At 34.7% G+C, this 21,274-nt stretch overlaps 1 protein-coding gene across 4 annotated transcripts; it reads left to right on the top strand.

Moving 5' to 3' along the window:
* Positions 1-2,876: 2,876 nt before the first annotated feature.
* LOC141703631 (uncharacterized) lies at positions 2,877-20,929 on the top strand. 4 transcript variants are annotated; one of them, XM_074507088.1, is made up of 20 exons: positions 2,877-3,030; positions 3,918-4,139; positions 4,218-4,299; positions 4,397-4,474; positions 4,585-4,644; positions 4,735-4,839; positions 5,400-5,510; positions 5,755-5,796; positions 10,132-10,224; positions 10,331-10,479; positions 12,389-12,522; positions 12,649-12,758; positions 12,888-12,930; positions 13,041-13,132; positions 14,590-14,638; positions 17,576-17,646; positions 18,425-18,541; positions 19,169-19,254; positions 20,001-20,046; positions 20,639-20,929. In XM_074507088.1, the coding sequence occupies exons 2-20, from the start codon at positions 3,988-3,990 to the stop codon at positions 20,669-20,671; spliced, it is 1,653 nt and encodes a 550-aa protein (XP_074363189.1). In that variant the 5' UTR covers positions 2,877-3,030; positions 3,918-3,987; the 3' UTR covers positions 20,672-20,929. The 4 variants fall into 4 exon arrangements, with proteins under 4 accessions (XP_074363189.1, XP_074363188.1, XP_074363191.1 ...); XM_074507087.1 differs by having other exon boundaries at positions 2,879-3,030; positions 3,869-4,139; XM_074507090.1 differs by having other exon boundaries at positions 2,880-3,030; positions 3,869-4,139; positions 4,218-4,293.
* The last annotated feature ends 345 nt before the right edge of the window (positions 20,930-21,274 follow it).

Raw genomic sequence — 21,274 nt, 5'->3', positions numbered from 1 at the left:
TGTTCAATCTTCCTTTTCTAATGAGGAATTCAATTTCATCTTTCAGTTGTCTACACTAATCGGTGTCATGACCAACATCCTTGTGAAATCTACAATACTTGCTCTTATCTAGCTTGGTAGGATCATCCTTCAAGGGCTTAGGCCAACGAATATCTTGATCTTTCTCGATTTCCATCAAAATTTGGCTCCTTGGAGCATTCAGCTTAGCATACTCAGTGAATTTTTGTCCAGGTCCTCCCCTCTTCGGAGTTGAGTCGTTGCTTTGCTCAGTTCTAGGATACTTGTCCTTAGCGACATACTCCAAATAAGTTTTTCGCTTCTTACCTCCAGCGGGCTCGTTGCTCACTACGGTCTTCCTCATGCTCTTTTCCACCTTGATGTACTTCTCAGCCCTATCTTGGAGCTGCAACATGCTCTCAGGGGGGCACTTGGCCAAGGACATCTTGAAGAACTCATCCCTAGTTCCCTGTTGTAGTGCTATCATGGCTACCTTGTCATCAAGGTCCAGGACTTTTAAAGCTTCCCTCGTGAAACGATTCAGGTAGTCTCTCAAGGATTCATTCGCTCCCTGCACAATGCTCATGAGGGATGCTAAACTTTTCTCATGCACTCTCCCACTGATAAACTGCTTAATAAAAGCCTGACTTAATTCTCTGAAGGACCCAATAGAGTTCGGGGGCAAATGGCTATACCATCTTTGAGCCATATCCGAAAGGGTTTGAGGAAAGGCCCAACACTTAATAGCGTCATTCACGGGCTGCAGCAACAGTGCATTAGAGAATGTCCTGACATGATCGGCGGGATCTCTAGTGCCATCATAAGCTTTGATAGTGGGCATCTTGAACTTTCTTGAGATATGGGCATTCATTATCTCTTCAGTGAATGGTGGGGTAGGATCATCAGGATCTCCAAGGGGAAGAAGATTGCTTGGATCAGCCCTTGGGACAACATCCCTTCTCTGTATTGGAACATCCAGGTCTATGATATGGGGAAGAGTCCTCCCCCTCGGAGGTAGTGGGGGTCTGGTGTTCTGGTGCGTCTCCAAGTCGCACTTCAACCTTTAAATCTTAGCCTCGTGAGCCCTGATCCTTTCCTGCACTTCTTGGGAATTCGTCCCTTGGGTGCTCCTAGGACGTTGACGACCATCAGCCATCGGCTCTTTGCCAGCACGCCTCCTTCTTGAGGCCACTTCATCATCCGAAGATTCAGAGTCTCTCTCAGTGTAAGGACCAGAAAATTCCTGATCCTCAGGGATAGGAGTCAAACCTTGTATATAGGGGGGCGATCGCCCTCGTGCTTCACTCCGTCCAGCATGTCCACTTCCTCCAATCTCGGGGTAAAAGGGCATCCCATATGGGGGGTTAGTAGTCACAAAAGTTGAATACTCATACCCAATGGGTCGAGAATTCACAGGTGCATGTAGTTGTTGAAGTTGGGGATTCGTACCTTGAGTAGCCGAGGGAATCGTCCCTTGTGGCTGAGGTTCAGTTGCCCCTATCTGGGCTTCTCCTTGGGTGGCTGCATAAGCTGAATGAGGAGGTACCTCCACGGTTGACGAAATCACTTGGGTTGTCCCCGCTGGTGTTCCTCCTTCAAGGGCTCTAATTGTTCTCCGTGTTCTCGCCATGATTGTTGTTATGCTTTTCCACAGACGGCGCCAAATATTATGGATCAAAAACTAAAGTATAATAATTGCTGTATTTATTACTAGGGAACGTGAGCTTCGAGGCTCGATTTGACTGCTCTTGTGTTTCGTGACTCGATCTGCCTTAACAAGATGCCTACGTACCTTGTTGATTGCCAATGATCAAGTCAAAAAACGTAGTTCTGACTTGTGGGGTGAGGCCCCTTATATAGATGTGAGGAGTCCTTAAATTGAACTTGGGTTAGGAGACTTGGTTGTCTAGTTTCAGAATTAGAATGGACTTTGGAGTCCTAAGTGGTAGGAAACTAATTCCTTATCCTTTTAGGTCCCTTGGAGGCTAATCTACTGAGATTTTCGTCCTTATCGGGACTCTTGTTAACAGCTGATTTTTCCCTTATTAATTACTTACAAAATTAATTAATATTCAGGATTTTGGGCCTTCTTTGTTCCATCAGGCCTGATCTGGTCCATCAGGCCTGATCAATGTGTTAACCATTTTGGTCTAAATGTCATAAATCTTCTTATTGGGCCTTCTAGCCCAAATCATGTGTAATTAATGCAATATTTAATTACGTAATCATGATTTAATTATTCCCTATCCCATGTATTGTTAAACACGGCATGACATTTGTGTGAACATTAAAGTTAAAACATTTTATATATTGCATCACCTAAGAAAAATTGTGTGATGCAAAAGACTAATGTAGTAAAGTGTAATTATAAGAAGATGAATAGTCTATTTGGCCTCATTGTTACACATGCATGGATTCAATTTGATGATAAGTTCATTAAGTATAATCTAAACTAATTTAACTAATTTTTTCATTTATTTAACAATTTACGTTTAATAAATTGTCGAATAACAAGTTTGCGTAGTGCGGACAAAAATCCCTAATTTTTAACAAAGAACTCATATAACCATAATAAGATTTTAATATTAAAATACATTCGAATTTTATGCTAATTAATCCCCGATTTCAAATTACTTATAAATCAGCAGTTCGTGTTCGGATTAATCCCCAATTATCCCCGATTTCGAATTACTCATAAATCAGCGGTTCAACTTATTACGTCCTATTCTCGACTTTTACTGTAGTGACAAAATGTAAACAGGAGTATACATTTTTAACTTTTTTTTTAACAAAATATCTTCTTTTTTTTTTTTTAATTTTTTTACTACTTTTAATAAAAGGATGCTATTGACTCGTTAAAAAGTCTTGGTCTTGTTTCCACTTGCACATCAATCTCTGAAAATTTTCCCGGTTGGGCCAAACTGGGCCTACCTTTTTTAAGTTCTTTCTGTGTCATTCTCATCTCTCTCTCGTTTGATAAATGGATCTGGGATTTTAGTTTCTTCATGTTCCAATTTTGCAAACCAAAGATAGGTACTTCAGTGTTTACATACAAATAATAAATGTGTATGTGGTGTATGTCTACTTAAATGTTGCAATCATTTTGTGGGTCTGTCTCTATTATCTTGTATTAATCAAAATCTTGATTTTTCAGTTTGAAGTTTTGAGCTTTTTATTATTTTTATGTAGTTTGAGTTAGTATGTGTTGATGATTATGTTCTTTTCAATTAATGAACTTGAAAAGGTGACTTTTTGATAAGAGAGTTGTTCAATTTTAATGTTGTGTAAAGTTTGTGTTTTTATTGCATTGAATTTGACTGTGAATTGATTCTCAGCTTGTGTGGTTATAATTGGCTTGTTTTTGTGAAATGAAAGTTCTTTTTCTTCTGTTAGATTACTGGTAATGTAAGTTCTTGTTGGTGGTGTCATTCTTCTTGATGTCGATTTCCAAGTATGTGGATGATATATGGTTTTGGAGGCTGTTTTGTGATTAATTATTGCGAAAGATGTATGCATATCTGCCTCAATCTGTGGGAAGGAAAGCAATTTGTTAATTGGATAAGTTAATGTCAAGTTCATAGTTAAATTGAAAACCAATAGCAGAAGGGTTCAGTCTAGCAGTTATTTAGTCCAAAGGTTTTAGCCCGATAGTAATTAATCCCAAATCCGAAGGCTTTACTTTTCTTTACCTTAGTTTAACTTAACATATTAGTCAGTATTCACCTGTATGTGTATGGTTAATATTCTCTGTTTACATAGTTGAGGTTCCTCTGGAATTTAATTTTATATCACGAAGTAGTTCATAGGATATATATAACTTTTTTCATATAGTTAAAGTTTTCTGTTTTCATGTTTGCTTCTTGCACCACAGGGCATCTTTTCTTCAAGGGTTTAAGATATAATTACTTGCTGTATTTTAGGAGGAACTCCTTGCATTACATTGGAAGAGGATCATGCAGTTTCATGGAAATCTCAGAGTTATGAGGTGAAATGCATCAACTTAGTGATGATGGGACAAATTATGATTTGTCGAATCAACTATTATCTGTCGCACAACATAGAATCTCCATCTCAATGTCTTACAATAACAGCTCTGTGAAAAAGAATAACGACACGGGTATTAACTCTGACTTTCTAAGCAGGTAAGTCAGGACAATCCTTACTATATACATATAGCATAAATCTTAAGAATATTTAACAAGAATCTTTATTTGGTGCAGGCATAACTCTAATGAAAGTTCCACCTTAAAGAATTTAGAAGAAAATGACAATTCTAGCTATTTCCAAGACCAGGAGGTGATGGTACAGATTATTAGATTTTAGTGTGGGGTTCCAAGTTTTTACTTATTCAGAGTGGCACTGTTGCCATAATGTCATTCGCTGATGAAGTTTTTGATAGGAACTCTATTCACGGGTCGAGGCGCAAAAGAACGAAATAATTTCTCTACGTGAGCGGATTGCTGGTGCCAGTGTTAAGGTATGCCAATATACAGATGATTCTTTATTTGGTGCGTTTGGTTTTTTTAAAATATTACAGTACATGCTTCTCCTTATTTTATATGAAAACAAATTCCTCTTTCTTTTCAGGAGTTGCAGTTATTGAATGAGAAGTATACACTGGAAAGAAAAGTTGCGGACATGAGAATGGTTAGTATACGCTTATAAAGAAGGTTTCTTCCATCTTCATTTTCTCTATACAGATTGAAGAGATCTTAGGTAACATTGGTTTGGCTACAGACTCTAGATGAGAAGCAAAATGAGATCGTAAGCATTGCCGCTGAAGAAATTGCTCGCAGAAAAGGTGATCTGGAAAACAATCTAAATTTGACTCATGAATTAAAGGTGAACTGTAAGCTTCTCCCTATATTTTTTTGCTTAATAACTTGCACATGAGGTAAACAAGAGAAGAAATAGAAATACAGTATTTTGTGATTTTCGCAGAAATACGTACTTAAGTAGACTCTCGGGGCACCAAAGAATGGTTTTTGTACCATTCAAGCAAATTAGGAATGCCTAATAAATAATTCTAGATTTCCCACATACATTTTTATTATACTCCCTCAGTCCCTTCCAATTGTTTACATTTCCGAGGAAGTGTCCGACACGCATTTTAAGGTGCATAAAAAGTATAGTTATGTAACTTATTTTTACAATTTTTTTTTTCTGAATAAAAGTTGAATGTTTTAATTTTTATTCAGAAAAACAAAATTGTAAAAAAAATTTGCAGAACTATATTATATATGCACCTTAAAATGCGTGTCGGACACTCTCTAAAAAATGTAAACAATTGAAAGGGACGGAGGGAGTAATATGCAAGAACTAAAGTCTTATCTTTTCCTTGCAGTATAACTTTAACTTTTAGTCTTTTACTTGATCCGTTATTAAGTTTACTTTTGTACCAGGAAACAGAAGCTGAGCGGTATATTTTCGTGTCATCCATGGTTGCTCTATTAGCAGAATATGGCATTTGGCCTCGTGTTATTAATGCTTCTACTCTTTCAAACAATGTAAAGGTACCAAATATCAAATTTCCCTGTAAATATGTCAAAGTGCAATAGGAATTGAGCTAGCTGCAAGATATTGGACATTTTTTATAAGTTTGCACTTTTCAAAAGATAGGTTTAGTTAAATTTTGTTTACATAATTTTTACAGAATTGTAATTTCTGTAGCAACTTTAATTTCAACTATGCACTTTCATAGAAACTCCTAACCACTATTTAGCTTTTCCTGATTAACATCATTTCTATATATTTCAGCATTTACATGATCAGCTTAAGTTGAAGATTACAACGTCGCAAGTAAGATTGTTTTTATGTTTTATCATTACTTATGGTTCATTAACTCATTATTTTGATAATGATTATTTTTCTGTTGATAGTGTTTCTTTATCTTGAACTTACGTGTTTCTCTGTCACGCTGGCTCAAGTTTGTATTATATTTGTTGAGTTATGTATGTGTCCCCGCCCCCTATTTGTGCATGCATGTTTTGTGTGTTATATTCACAAAGGTTGAGGACTAGAGATAGAGATAAAAAAAATTAGACTTTTTAATAAGCTGTGTAATAGCTGTGGTATAATTCTAGGCTATCCAGACCTTACAGCTTGGTCAGATATATTCTGTTTGATAGAATTTTTGCACCTCTGAATAATGCAGAGAGTCTCCAAAACATTTGAGGTCTCTAGCTTATTTTTCTGGTTAAAAATTCACCCGTCAACACATTTCCTCCAGTTTAATTAATAAGCACGTAAATTCATAATTGGTCATTGTTCTATACAATGTTTTTAGTGTTTTTTCCCATTTGTGTGGTACATCCTTTCTTGAAGGTAAGACTGTCAAATTTTTCTTATAATTCTAAGGAGGATACTGCATAACTAAAAGAAAAAAGCTTTAAGAGTTTGCAGCCTCCTAAAAAAGCTCCAAAAGTAGTAGGATATTACTTTTAATTTTGTAACTTTCTTATTTGACTTCGTGCGCGCATGCGTGTGTGTTACGGAAGCTCATTCCTTCAGCTAGTAAGTAAAAATGAAGAGTCAAAAGGACATACTTGGGTGATCGTGATTATCAGATGATTGTATCCATTGACAACATAAAAGGAGAAACTGGGGATCTGGGGCAACTTGTTTGTGCGAGTCTCTTGCTTTTCCAAGTTCTATTTTGCACAGGATTTCTCTTTTACTCTTTATCTCCTCTAAGTTTTTATCTTGTACTTCTTAATTATGTTCGTATATTTAGGGCCGATTGATTTTGATCAGTGCGTAAAGCGTCGTCAAATTTTAAACAACAATGCACAAAACATTTGAATTCAGAGCTATTCACTGCAAAGCTCAAAAATGTAATAAAGTGCCAAGTAAAGGTCAAACTCAAGAATTAGGTGTTAACTTAGGTCTAGACTCTAGTAGAATATTGAATATCCACCAATAACCTCAATTATTTACCTTTAACAGATTAGAAATCTCTAGATATCTGCATAATCATGAAATCTCAGTTATATAATCTTTACGACTTAAAAGTAGTCATAATCATTTTAGTTGAATTTTAATTGACAAAATATAAAATGAACATCATAAAACCAACTCATTTAGTTTTTTCAAAGCCATTAAGCCACTCAATTGCTCACAACAAGATAAAGCCCTAATTTAACGTTGAAAAACAGGTAGGGCAATGCAATACAACAAACATAAGTTGATCAAGTCTCAAATGCAATTGAAGTTCACAAACCCTAGCGACATCCAATTAATCTCGAACAAAGATCAAGCTAACACGTAGAACTTCAATGACAGTAGAGAGGGAAGGCGTGATTAGAATTCACGGAAGATAGATACAAGATCATGAATTATAGATTTATCACCAAACTTTGAATACCATTCTGAATCATCCAAAGCTAGGGCTACAAAACTAAAATCAAACTAATAAGGAGAAAAGTTGAAGCCAAGGTTATTTTTTTGCTAATTAATAAGAAAAAAAGAGGATTACATGGGAATGTACAAACACGAGCAAACTATCTAGGGCAATTCAAAAAAAAGATTTCTAATAGAAAGATGCTCTAAAAGAAATTAGACGTTAGGCAGAACAACCCAGAACTAACACAAACTAATTACTAAGGCTACGCAATCCAATCAAGAATTTTCGGTCTACTACAAAATTGTTTTGAGAACCAAGATAAGTTTGCCAATATTGAATTAATGTCCACTTTAATTCCAGCGAAAATGTTACTTGGGCTATGTATTCCCACATCATTTACCCTGGCGTTCCTTTCTTGCCATAAATGATAGGTATAGATTTGCAAAGCAACCAATCCATCTTTTTGCTGGGTCTTGAATAAGATGAATATCCATAATGAAAATGGACCAGCTCTGACACATGTTAGAATTGATGTTCAGCTGCTCAAACAAGCGGTCTAAAATCAAAAGAGAAAAGCAACACTGCAAGTGTTGATCAGTTTCAATCCCACCTGCACAAAGAAGCTGTGGAGGCTATGCCAAATGATAGAAGTCTTGAAAGAGTGTACAGCCTGCCCATGTAAAGAAGCCAGTTATGACGTGCATAACGGGTGATACCATGCTTGTACCACACTGCGTTAAACCAGGAAATAACATCACCTCTAGCATGGTTGTCAAGTCGCCGGTCGACGACTAGTCAGCGACTAGTCGACAAGTCGACATAGCAGAGAAAGTCGACCCACGACTTGTTCAGTTTGGTGTCCATTGGTGTCCATGGGTATTAAAAATTAGGGTATTTTAATAAAACTTACGTGATTTTTAATTGAAACCTAAAGTCATCATCTCCAACTGCCTTCATCTCCATCTCCGATCTCATTGATGCATGATTGTGTTTGTTAGGTCACACAACACTGTAGAAGGGGGTTGAATACAGTGTTATTACAATCAAATCGATCTTGAACACAAGTAACAGTAAACAGATATATTCAATATAATAAACTCTGTTATAATGGAACTGTTCTCTCTCAGTGATGAACAAATATCACCAAGAGCTGCTAGGTTACAATGAATAATGTATCTCGATAATGATAACACATATAGTGTAAACCTATGTCTGTGTTTATGTACTACACAGTTACAAGATAACTTCTAATTGATCCTAAAATATATCAATCAAATATCTTATACAAGTCTTCCAGTCTTTTAATTCTTTCCATGCATATCTTCTTTTGTTTTAGTCTCGATCTTCTACTGTTAATCAGCTTCCTTCCTTAACTGTAAGTCCTCCCGTACTTAAGTTCTGACATGACCTTAAGTCTTGATATTATGTTCCGACTTCCACTAAGTACTGATTCCTGTAAGTCCTGATATTTCTTGTTTGTTAAGATCTGAAAACTAAACATGAAACATATTAGACATGACATCTCAAATATATCTAACAGTGTTTGTTTAGTGTATTTGACTCTTTGATGCATTATTGTGTTTTTTAGTTTTATTTGAATTCTGGAATTGATATGTGTTAACTAATGTCATATATTATAATTACTCTAAATATATGTATGTCGACTATTTTTCGATTTTTTACGACTAGTCGGGCGACTTGTCGACTAATAAATTTAAAGGTACTTGGTGCTCGACTTGTCAACTTAACAAGCTTGACCTCTAGAGAGGATACTCTCCCAAATATCATGAGCTCTAGGTTTAGGATTACCATAGAGCTCGTGATATTTTGGAGAGTATTTGGGAGAGTATACGCTCTAGAGGAAAATGAGAAAAAAATACAAGCAAATGGCCCAACACGTCGATTTATAGGGAAAGCCAAACGTCTCAGGTGCGGTTATAACTAGCCGGCGTGCTGTGTCATATTTGGTGTACTTTGGTTCTTATTTGATTCCCTTGGCAGCTTTTCTAAGTAACTTTAACATTAGAACTCAAAAAATCTGCTATATACCATATTGAAAGCAAAGATTTTGGAATCTAGTTTGCAACCCAGAAGGCAGATCATCATTCCCAATAACGATTTAAAGTTATGGGCTTTAAATGATCAGCAATACAAAAGGGATACTTTGACCATTTGTTTTCTGGACTTCTAACTATATAGATCAAACAAGTCCAACGTGTAAAGATCAGTCTTGGAATGTAATATGAGAAGCCAATAGAGTTGCTATCATCTATTCAAAGGGTTTACTCAGGATATGTCGACGAAGTAAAATCAGAAACCGTTTCCAACAAGGCTTAATTACTTTTCGAGGCTTTACCTTCGATTTTAAATCTGAAACTTCCCAAATCGATTGTGAGAAACTATAATTTTTCCCTTTCATACGCCTCTTTGTAAATAACTAAATATCATCTTAACTTCCGGTTTTTTATCATGTTATATGAGATACAAATATATTAACTTATTGGGTTGGGGATGGATATGGAACCAATCAGAAGTGCAAATCGCGCAAGCGAAGCCGGGAAACGGACCGCAGCTAAAACAAGGGGCGGGTCTTTACCAACTTAAAAAGTGTGTGTCTTCTCATCTTGATTGGGTTCACTATGTCTTATTGTATCGACAGAAAAACTTCTATATATCTGACAAGAATGCAAAATTCTTTTCTAGATTTTACATCTTTTCTATGACCCTCGGGATGTTTTTGTTACAAGAACTGTCTTTATAAAAATATTAATGATGGTCTGCTTTATTTGCAGGCTAAAATCGGGAATATATTCTCTACGGGGGAAAAGCGTCAAGCTGTTGATATTCCTGGTTCTAGTCTGTTGACTAATTCATATACACCTCCGGTAACATTAGAGGACTTCAAATTTATCTCTGTGTATCAATTTGAAATTTCTAACAAGTAACAATCCATGCGGACGATTGAATTATTTTATTTTTATTCTGCTGCAGAGTCAGAGTGAATTTTCTTTCCATAATAATCATATCAGTGAACGACATCTGGAACCAGGTTTTAGTATGTCAAGAAATGTGCCTAACAATGATTATGGTCAAATGACAAATTCAATGCCTAAAGATCGGATGGTATCAAACTCTGATAGGTTAGACCGCTTTTTGATAAATATGATGATGTGTTCTTCTCAGTGCAACTTAATGCTCTCTTCTGGAAAGTTTGCACGATAAATAGATTAAATACTTACACAGATCTTGTGTGCCTGTGAGTTTCTTTTTGTTCTGTGTTTGGTATTCATTTAACGTGCAACACAGAAACTGCTGCCATTTTAGTGTGAATCTTGTCTGTACTGATTTCATATATTACTGAAATAGGAGTCTCTTGAAGTCCTCTTATTATTTCAATGAATTTGGCCTTGTTTGTTTAAACCTCTGGCAAATCATCCCGTAGGAGGTTTGAGATGTTGAGAGGACCGTTACTCGAATGACTTTGTTACTTTTTGCTTGTAATCTGTTGTAATGACCGTGCCAACACCTGAATCCATGTCAGAACAAGAACTTCCGAGAAGGTTTAATAAGATGTTACATTGCTAGTTAATCAACCATCAGTTTGTGGCGAACATTTCTGTGATATATGAGGAGCTTACATGCTTTTCTTTCTCTTCTGCGTATGGGTATGCTTGTAATTCTCATCAGTCATCAGTATAAGAATTTAATCAAGCAGATTAAAAAAATGCCATGGGGCAAAATCAGAAGATTCAGTTATATATGAGTTATATATATATATATATATATATATAGAGAGAGAGAGAGAGAGAGAGAGAGAGAGAGAGGTTATAGCTGTATTTTTGGGCATATTACTTTCAGCTGACAATAATAATAAAAATATTAGCAGGAGATTAAACTTATAAAGTTGACCTAGGAAGTGGTAAAATACATTTCACTCGGACAAAGTCTTGAGAGTTTTTAATGAGAATGTTGTTGGAGCCTTAAGAGGGAAACTAAACTATTTCGACAGAGAGATATAAAAACATGTTACACCATCACCTTACCCTGGAAACCATATAATGTAGCAGGTTGCTTGTGAAATTTTTCCTTTAGTTTCAACAGTACCTTGTCACACAAAACTCTGTAGCAATCCTTCATTTCTATCATCCTGCTTTACTACAGTCTGTGGCGTTGTCCTTGATCTTCCCTCGTGGAGTCCAAATACGTGAAATTATCCTTCTGAGCTACACTTGCTCCTCAATACGAACTTGTGCTCCGCCCTCATTGTGCAGATGACATCGCTTCTCCTTAATGGCCAATTTAGTTTAAATCTCACTACTATTTTACCTTGCATAAGTTGCAAACTGTTTATTTGTTTGCGTTTAATGCGTATCTCCTCAGTTTACAATGTAATTATAGTTATTGAGTAATCAGGATAGGCTTGGAAGGTTAAGTGTCTACTAACTATATGATAGGTCACGGTTTGAACTCTGAATAAAAACATTATCATGTAAAAGAAGGGTAATGTCGCATACATCGAGACTGCCCACGGTCCCTGCTGATGCAAGAACTTTGTGTATTGTGTACAACCTCAGAAATCAGGTTAGACATTGAGTCGTGTATATATCGAGTCTTGCGCACTGCGTATGACCTTTAGTAATAAGATTAGGCTAGCGACTGTAATGGTAACTCATTATCAAGAACGTCTGGATTTCTGTCATCATGGCCAGAAAATTTTCTATGGATAAATGATAGAATTATCTATTTCATAATATTTGCACAAAGTTGTCAAATTGGACATTTGTCGGTCCACATGGATGAATCTTGATATTTCTGTCCTATTAAAGATCATTTATATCACTTTTTTTGGCAGCAATATGCAAAATTTAGATTCAACAGTTAGGAAAAATTAGATCTAGGTATTGTTGGGAAATACATGTTCTTGACCCCGTTATTATGGTAAGAGTTATTATGGTTGATACTTATAACAGGTGTGTCATAACATCTAGTTATTTTTGGTTCCATGTTCTTTCTAATCTAGTTTTCTTCATTCTTGTAACTTTTCTCCAGGGAGGTTGCACGAACCAGTCCCGACAATTTGGCTGACGGAAGAGTGAATATGACATATGAAGAGAGGACTGACTTCTCTAACGATCCTCAACATATGAATGATACAGATGTTGATTTTGATTATGATGTAGAAGGTATAGGGAACTGACAACCATTTTTTTCCTCCAATTACATTGTTGAAGCGTGTTTCTTTTATCTAATTTAATTTTACATACTGAAATATCGACATCTTTAATTTTGATGTGGTTCGGTCTTTTCAGAAGACGGGCCTGGTATAGAAGGATTTCAAATTATTGGAGATGCTATACCGGGAAATAAACTTCTAGGATGTGGTTATCCCGTGCGCGGAACTTCTTTATGCATGTTTCAGGTAATATATATAAATATATATATATATATATATTTATATAAATATATTCGTTGCAGTTGTCTTTCCTGCGCAGCCTACTCTTTAGTATTCCCTCCAATATCCCTTGATGAATGTTTTCATATGTGTCAGTGGGTTCGCCATAATCAAGATGGCACTCGGCAATTCATTGAAGGCAAGTGTTGAAGTAACTTGGTTTTCCATTTTGCTAGTGTTGATATTATAAATGTTGACCAGTGGCTTTTACATTCACATCGGTTCTCTTGTTTCATTTTCGTTACTCAGGAGCCACAAATCCAGAATATACTATTACAGCTGATGATGTTGATAAACTTATTGCTGTTGAGTGCATACCAATGAATGACCAAGGTCATCAGGTATGCCACTTCACTTATTTCAATTAGGTTTTATTTATTTCTATGTGTTGAAACCTATCATGTTATATATAAATGAAGAAAGAAGGTTTCAGTAAAGGCATGTATCGTTATTTGTTTAAAACTTGTATTATGAGTATTTGATGGCAAAAGACACAGTAGGTCGAAACCATAATATTAATGTCACGAACTTGCTATATAAAATAGGAAAAACAAATTAATCACCACCAAACCTAGATACATCATTACCTTTAGAAGAAACTAAGTCCGGAAGAGACAAACTCTCCTGGAAGCACTTGGCAATTAGCTCTAACGAGCTCTAAAATGTTAAGAATTGAAGCAACACCTTGATTCATGGTAAGTTTGTATAGTATATTCAGGCGTCCTATGAACTATACAAATTATGTTATGAACCCAGATGATTTAATTGGTATATGGAACAAGTAGAGATATACATTGGATTAAACTGAAATACCTAATATCATTCTGGTGCTACACCAGAACTACAATATATGGTGAATGGTGATTCACCATCAGGACAGAACTTCTCTGCTATAGACCACTTATAAAACTCAATGCCTAAACTATACCTAGGCACCAGATTAAATACTAAATTTGCCAGAATCTAGTTCCTAAATCATGCTGAGAATCCCTTCCTTAGATGTATATAATCTGTCATTTATTCTCTCAATTAAGTCTACTGATTCTGCTCGACCGGTCATGATTTATAGTTGACCAATTGATTATGCATCCACCATATTTCCTTTCTTTTCGCGTCTCTGATAAGTTTTTAGTTCCTTGACTTTCCGTGCTCTTGTATGTTATGTCCTTGTAAATGGGGGTCTAACAAATTACAAGATAAAGAGCAATAAAATATATCCCGAACGAGATAATTAAATGGAAAATGTGATGTTATACAGGAATTATTGTAACATATCAGCAAACTTGTCAAATTATAATTATCCGAAAAACTGTAACAAATCAGCAAGCATGTCAAATTATATTTTATCCAGATACGAAATGGTGTAAGCCCTGATGAAATAAACTGCTCCAATACTGTTATCATGCAGCACCACCCCTTGTATAACTTCTTCAACATTGTCTGGTATAGAACATAACTTAATGTTTGTACTTGTGGTCATTTATTTCCAAAAATAATATGGTCCTTGCCAAAATTTTGTTTCTTTGAGAATTTTTCCCCTTGCATCTGGTGCTCAGGTTATTTTCTTCCTTCCTTTGTGGGATTATGTGTCATGCAATAGCATATGCTAATTATGTGATCTCGGATAAAAATATCAGTGACTTTTTTTCAGTTGAGCCTTTAAACTATGTTGAAGCTAGCATCTACCATATCATTGGTTCATGCATGCGTCCCCCGCCTACTTGCTAAACAAATGTATTGGCAAAGTATTATTTTATAATATTTTTCTGATGTTTTGTTAAATGATTATTGTTTACAGGGAGAAATTGTCAGACTTTTTGCAAATGATCAAAACAAAATCACGTGTGGTAAGTTCTCTGGACTTTCTTTTCTGTTGCTATTCTAACTTATCAGAGAACTACAGTATTTATAAAGATGTGGATCTTTCATTCTATATAATATATAGGCTAATATTCTAGATGGAACCTTTCATATAGACTCATGGATAGGGTTCTCAATGGGGCGGGTTCGGGGCGCGGATCGTGATTCCCATACCCGCCATGTATATTTTCTTTCTGCCCCATACCCGCCCCGTTTCCTCATGGGGTTTAATTATTTATCCCCATCCCTGTTCCCCCGGGCAACACTAAGTCTCCACCCTGCCCCGCACCCTGTCTAACAGGGCTGTCATGTCAACGATGTCCATGTGGCGTCCAATTGGCTTCCATGTGGCATTGTGGCGTGGAAAAGGCTTAAAACGTCCTTATCGCCTTGCCAACATGCACCAATCAGGTGCCTCAAGTCGCCACAAGATGACTTGGACGCCACAGGATGCCACGGACGCCACAGGATGCCACGGACGCCACGGACGCCACGGGACGTCACAAAATCGTTATTACTATTTTTTCTAAAAGCCTTGCCTATTGGGCTTGTTCCGATCCAGTAACCAATATAACAACAAATTACGTGCTAATAGTAGTAATAAGGGTTTTAATTCATTAGTCATTGAGGACTTGCAATGGGAAAATGAATGGATTGCAGATGACCCTATTTGGCTACACGTGGATGATGCAAATGGTGCATCAAATGCAAATGAACCGCGCGATATCCCGAGAGTTGCTCGCGGTGATATTAAATATACTTTGGTGTAAGAATGAAAATGTCTCATCTTCAAGGATGCAAGAAGGAACATAATTTAGGAAGATGAGTCTGAATCAGATGTGGAGGCCTGCTAGCTGCTAGCTACTGCCATCCCTGTCTAATTAATTATTTTCTGTTTTAACTTTTGTGTATTAGTTATTTTGTTACTGCCCTGCATGACTTGGTAATTTGGTATATATTTTATAAGTAATGGCTTTTTATTTAATAGTATTATTGTTATTGTTAGTTAGAGCAAGTACAATGCTAGATGGAAAATGACTATAGCCATTGTTATAATTTGACATCAAAAAGTGTTTTTTACTGCTAAAATAACTTTTGCATTCCAATGCTAGTTCAATTATACAACCAAGAATTTTCATATTTAACTAAAATTTTATCCAAACTCATTCACTTTATTTGAAAGTGGTCGGACCTCTTTGCACTCCATTATTAGTTATTTGATGATGTGGCAAGGATGGCTATAGCCATCTTTCCTATTTATAAGACTAAGTATCCATTTATGCATTTATCCATTCATGTATAGCTATGCATTGGAGTTGAGTTTTATAATTTTAGTCTTATATTATAGCTATAAGACTAAATATAGCTATGCATTGGACTTGCTCTTAGTAACTTAGTATGTAGAGCACTAAATTTGTAAATTTACATACATTATGATTGTTTACGGCGTCATATGGACGCCACAACAAACACCACGAAGTTCCTCGGGCACCGCAACTCGGGGTGGCGCTGTAACAACATTGCCATTTAATAATTAATTCTTAAAGAAAAATCAATAAAAAAAATATATTGTATTATATACTCCCTCCGTCCCACTATGTTCCTTTTTTGAATTTTTCAAAGTCAAATTCATTATATTTTGACCATAAATTAAAAGTTGTATGTTTATATTTTGATAAATTGAAATTTTAATTTTGATAAAACATCTCTAAACGTTTTAATGATATTTTTTTGTAATTTATATGCTTAACAATATTTAGTAAATATTAGTCAAAATTTGATGCATTTGACTTTGAAAAGTCAATGTAGGATAGAATGAGTGAGATGGAGGGAGTGTTATTTTACATATGAAAATATTCTCTCTAAAGTAATGGTATATATATATATATTAATTTATATGTATTATATCATATTATATCTAGACTATTGTATTAAATCTGAACAATATATACTATGTTAGTACATTGGTTGGTAATTATGCGCCTTATGGACTTTTTTATATTCTATATATGTATATAAAGACCCCAAATGTCACCTTATTGAGACAAAATGCCCCAAATGTCACCATCTAAAAAAATGGCTATTATGAGAGAAGCACAACCTGAAGTTGCGTTATCAGGTAAAAACCACAACTTCAAGTTGTGTTTTCGCATAAAACCACAAATTAAAGTTGCGTTTTCACAAAAAAGATGAGTTGAAGTGACATTTTCAACATAAACAACAACATAAACACTGTATGAAGTTGCGTTCTGAATAAAAAAAAATTTTAAAAAAATTAACCATTAAAAACACAACTTAAAGTTGCGTTTTGTGTTTTAAAAAAAATGAAAACACAACACGAAGTTGCGTTTCGTTCTTATTTTGTAAATGCTAGATGATCTCCCGTTTTAGAGTGACATTTGGGGCCATATTTTCAGAAAATTACATTTGGGGCATTTCTCTCTCAAATAATGACATTTGGGGCATTTCTCTCTCAAATAATGACATTTGGGGTCAACACCCTATATATCTATACTATTATATTAGACCTGATCCAAATCCAAATTTGGATTAAAAAAACTGATATATTCATACACAAACACACATATATACTATAAAATATTGTAATTTGTTAGTATTACATATAAAAAATAAAAAATAAGAAGAATAATTCATATGTGTTTGTTTAAATATTTCATTATTACAAAATACTCATTTAGTAATTTAATGAATTAGGACATCTCTTTCTTGGCCTCGCCATAGTCACAACTCTCATTATCTTATTAATATATCTAACATTTTACTTAAATTATTTATTAATTTTTTTATTAGTATTTGAAATATTAGTTAGTTGTTTTTTGTATATTAGTTATGACTTAATATCTCAGTTTATGCAATATATATCTATCGACACATCTCATGAAAGTTATCTTTGCTCTTTGTAGACCCAGAAATGCAGCAGGAGATTGAGACATATATATCTGAAGGCGAAGCTATATTTAATGTGCTACTGTTGGTAAGTTTGTACTTGGTTTTCATCCCAATAGTCTCAATAAATGTGCATATAGGCAAAGAACGGAGAACCACTTTTGAGGGATTTGGGAAATGGGGAAAAACATATCAATTCATATCAATATTAGATAATATATAATAATATCAGTATTAGAAACCAGAAAGCATGACAATTTCTCACGGTCTAAATAGGCAAGTAAAAATCATTATTTTGTCCATCTATTTGAGTTTTGCTTCTTGCTAGACCCTTCATTGCTATTTTGCAATGGTGAAGTCTTGTGGTGCACTCTTCACATGATATCTCATAGAAGGTCAATGATCAATATAGATTGAATTGTATAGTATTCAAGGGGCTGTTATCAAAGGGACTTACATTATGTGCAAAATCTGTCTTTTGTAACATTTTTGAATAACAGGGCTAAGAAACACCTAAAGGATCATGCCTTGGTGGAATTAGGTTAACTGTGTCCATGCTCTAGGAAGAGAGAAAAAAGATACTTGTTACATAAAGGCATTTGGTATCTGAGCAGATAATCTTTTAACAGGAGAGGAATGAAGTTGGCAATGCCATACAGTTTAACTACTTGAAGAGATGACAGTTTAAAGATCACAAAGTTTTGTCACCATCCTCTAATAATTTAGTTTCTCGAATTGATTGTTTTAAGAATGGCTTTGCAAGAAAGGATCTTATTTTAGGAATAGCTTATTTCATATTTTACACTAGTTATCATGTTCAAATTTGTGGTAGTAACACTTGGCTCTATTATTGACATTTTTATCAGTTGGAATCTTTCAAAGATTGGGAGCAAGCAACTCTCATTTTGCAAAGAACGGGTTACCAGATACAGGTCAATAAAATACAAGATGTAATTTCTGAGAGTTTCTCGGTTGACTTTGTGGTATGTTACTCACTCTGGAAGCATTATTATTGATAGTATAAAACAGGATGAGAAGAACTTGATCTGCATTTGTGGGGAATTTGTTCATACATATATTGAGACTTGAGTATGTATAATTGGAGGCATTAAACCAATTTAAACCCTCGAATTGCGGTAAATTGAGACAAATAATCAGTCAACCCGTTATCTCTATTGACTGAATCGAACTACGCCACATACTGCACTAGATCCGTGGGTGTTTTCAATGTTTCTTCATCCAATATCACCTGACATGAGTTGTTATCATTTTATTGAAGTTCTATGTAGATATAGGAACTAAGAAGAGTCACATTTTGGAGTTTTGAGTTTGACATTTTATCGTGAAATCGAAGGACATGAGCTCAATTTTATTCGATTTGATATAAGTTTTGAGATTGCGTAGTACTGAGGTTCTTTAATAACGAGAGATTACTGTGGGTTTTGTGGAAAGTATCGTACCTATGACTGTTATGTAGCTCATAGCCTCATACAACAGCAAATTCAATATCAATTGAGATACTGCCTGAATTATGGTACGAATTAATATTTCTTTAGACTATTCTACATCTCGTGTATATATTTATATCATGTGTCCTAAAACGTTTGCAGATAAAAATTCCCACTGGGATGTCATCACAATTTGTTACAAGGCGTTCAGGTGGATCTTCCTATTCTTTTAATGCCAGCAGTATGCGGTAATACATCAGATTCGTCTTCATATTATTTAGTTAATAAAGATCTTCTTTCTTCTTGGGCTACACATATACTATTGTATGTTGTGAAAGAGAAATATTAGCTACTTCTCTTCTCGAAGGGTAGAGGAGCTTATTACATAATTGGAATTTGTGCATAATTTTGTTTTGTCTAGGTTCCAACATATTATATTTGTACCTTGGGTGTGGACCTGTAATACATAAAATATCATCCTACATTTTCACTCAAAAAAGGTATAGTATGAAACTGTGAGTATCCGAAGAAACTATAAATAAATCTGAACTGCAACAAAGTTCTTTTTATGGGAGCATGTCGTAAATCCTAAATGTATGCTATGTAAAAAAAATGAGATCAGCATTCAGCAACTTGAGCATCTTCTTCAGACTTAAACAGGATGATACCCAAATGATCATTTCACCACAGTGAATGGCTGTCGAGGGTATAATAACTATGTAGAAGCAGATGCAGATTTCGGAAACAGCCATTGATATTAGATGGCACAAAATACTTTGAAGATGCTAAAAAAATTAAAATAAGTTAATAATATATTTGATTTGAACAATGTGATTGTAGTTACAAGGTAATTTTCCGTTTTATGATGAAATTATTAGGTTTGGCCTAATGATATCTATTGACTTGAAAAGTGTTAATTGTTTATGTTTGTATATGACAATGTCTTTTGAGCTAGAATTTTTATTAATGTTATGCGTCTACTTTTTCATTGTAGAATGCGTGACAGTATCGTTTTGACCATGAGGATGTTCCAAAGCAAGGTATTTTTATTTGCACGAGATCATGAATGATTTAATTAATTATACAGGGACCTCAAAGGGATTTTATGTTATATAGATCATATTTTTTCAATCTTCCTATCTATCACCTTTGGTTCCTTGATTCTCTTCTTGGTGATGTTAATTCTATACCTAGAAGTAAATTATGTCAGTGATACCTTCCTCTTTACTTATTGAAGAACTTGCTTCTATTGGAAACAAATGACTGCTCCTTCTGGTTTCAGTTCCTTGTGTGCATCATTATAGTTTATATTAGCAGAAGAAGCTATATTTAAGGAGCAGATCCATGCAGTTTAGTATAGGGACAAGGAACACTTTTTTGGGAGGGTGCTTTTGTACTTCATTTCTGTAGGGGCGCCCCTGTATGTCCATAAAAATTCAATGAGAAATAACAAGACATGGGGGGCCACCCTGATCATATGTGCTTGCCAGAACACTTTTACTAATATAAAATTAGAAAAATATATTCTTAAATTACTATTCGAAAATAGACAGGATAATGTCGGATTTCTGTAGTTGTGCGGCAGCCACTACTGAAAGATAGACTTCTAAAGTGATTTACAATTCCGTGCAGGCTTCGGACGAAAAGCACAAAGGGAGAGCTTGATTTTGGTTTTTTGTTGTTGATATCTACAACTGCAAGTATATAGGGAATTAATATTCTTCCAGTTTCAAAAAAAGGTAGAGATATTCTTTGTTAGGTAGAAGAATAAAATGCATGTCATTATTATCATCATAGTCTCTGTTGTATTCTCTAGTAAAAGAGTGTTTTGACAGGAAATGTGCAAAGTTTGTAATACTAGTTGTAGAATAGCTTGTTATCTTTAAAATTTATATTTATGAGAAAAAGAAAAATTAGCTACTCCCTCTAAACCCATTATACGTTTCCTATTTTCACTTGTAACACTATTTTTGGTAAACTATTGATTATTAATTTACGTCTCATTTATAAGATCAAATATAGTCATGAGTGATTTTGTTAAATTCGTATTTATAAGTATTTTAATACAATGAAATTTTTATATTTAATATTAATACGAAATTAAAAATATTAACAATTAAAAGTGTGCATTGATAAATTAGAGAATTCATTTTTTTTTATTGTAGAAGTGTTTGGAGTCCATTTATATTAATTTCACTGTTATCCTGCAAAACATGTTTAAAAAATATTATTATTTCTATAAAATCATTCAAATATCATACATTTATA

The sequence above is a fragment of the Apium graveolens genome, unplaced genomic scaffold (genome assembly GCF_009905375.1).
Source record: "Apium graveolens cultivar Ventura unplaced genomic scaffold, ASM990537v1 ctg6880, whole genome shotgun sequence".
Lineage (NCBI taxonomy): Eukaryota > Viridiplantae > Streptophyta > Magnoliopsida > Apiales > Apiaceae > Apium > Apium graveolens.
The sequence above is the reverse complement of the archived record's forward strand: the minus strand, read 5'-3'. Positions and strand labels throughout refer to the sequence as shown.

Excerpts from the sequence above, each read along its gene's own strand:
- LOC141703631 (XM_074507088.1), top strand. The coding sequence starts at position 3,988 with ATGCATCAACTTAGTGATGATGGGACAAATTATGATTTGTCGAATCAA. Across the intron at positions 4,475-4,584 it reads TTGCTGGTGCCAGTGTTAAG|GAGTTGCAGTTATTGAATGA; the intron begins GTATGCCAATAT and ends CTTTCTTTTCAG. Across the intron at positions 4,645-4,734 it reads AAGTTGCGGACATGAGAATG|ACTCTAGATGAGAAGCAAAA; the intron begins GTTAGTATACGC and ends GTTTGGCTACAG.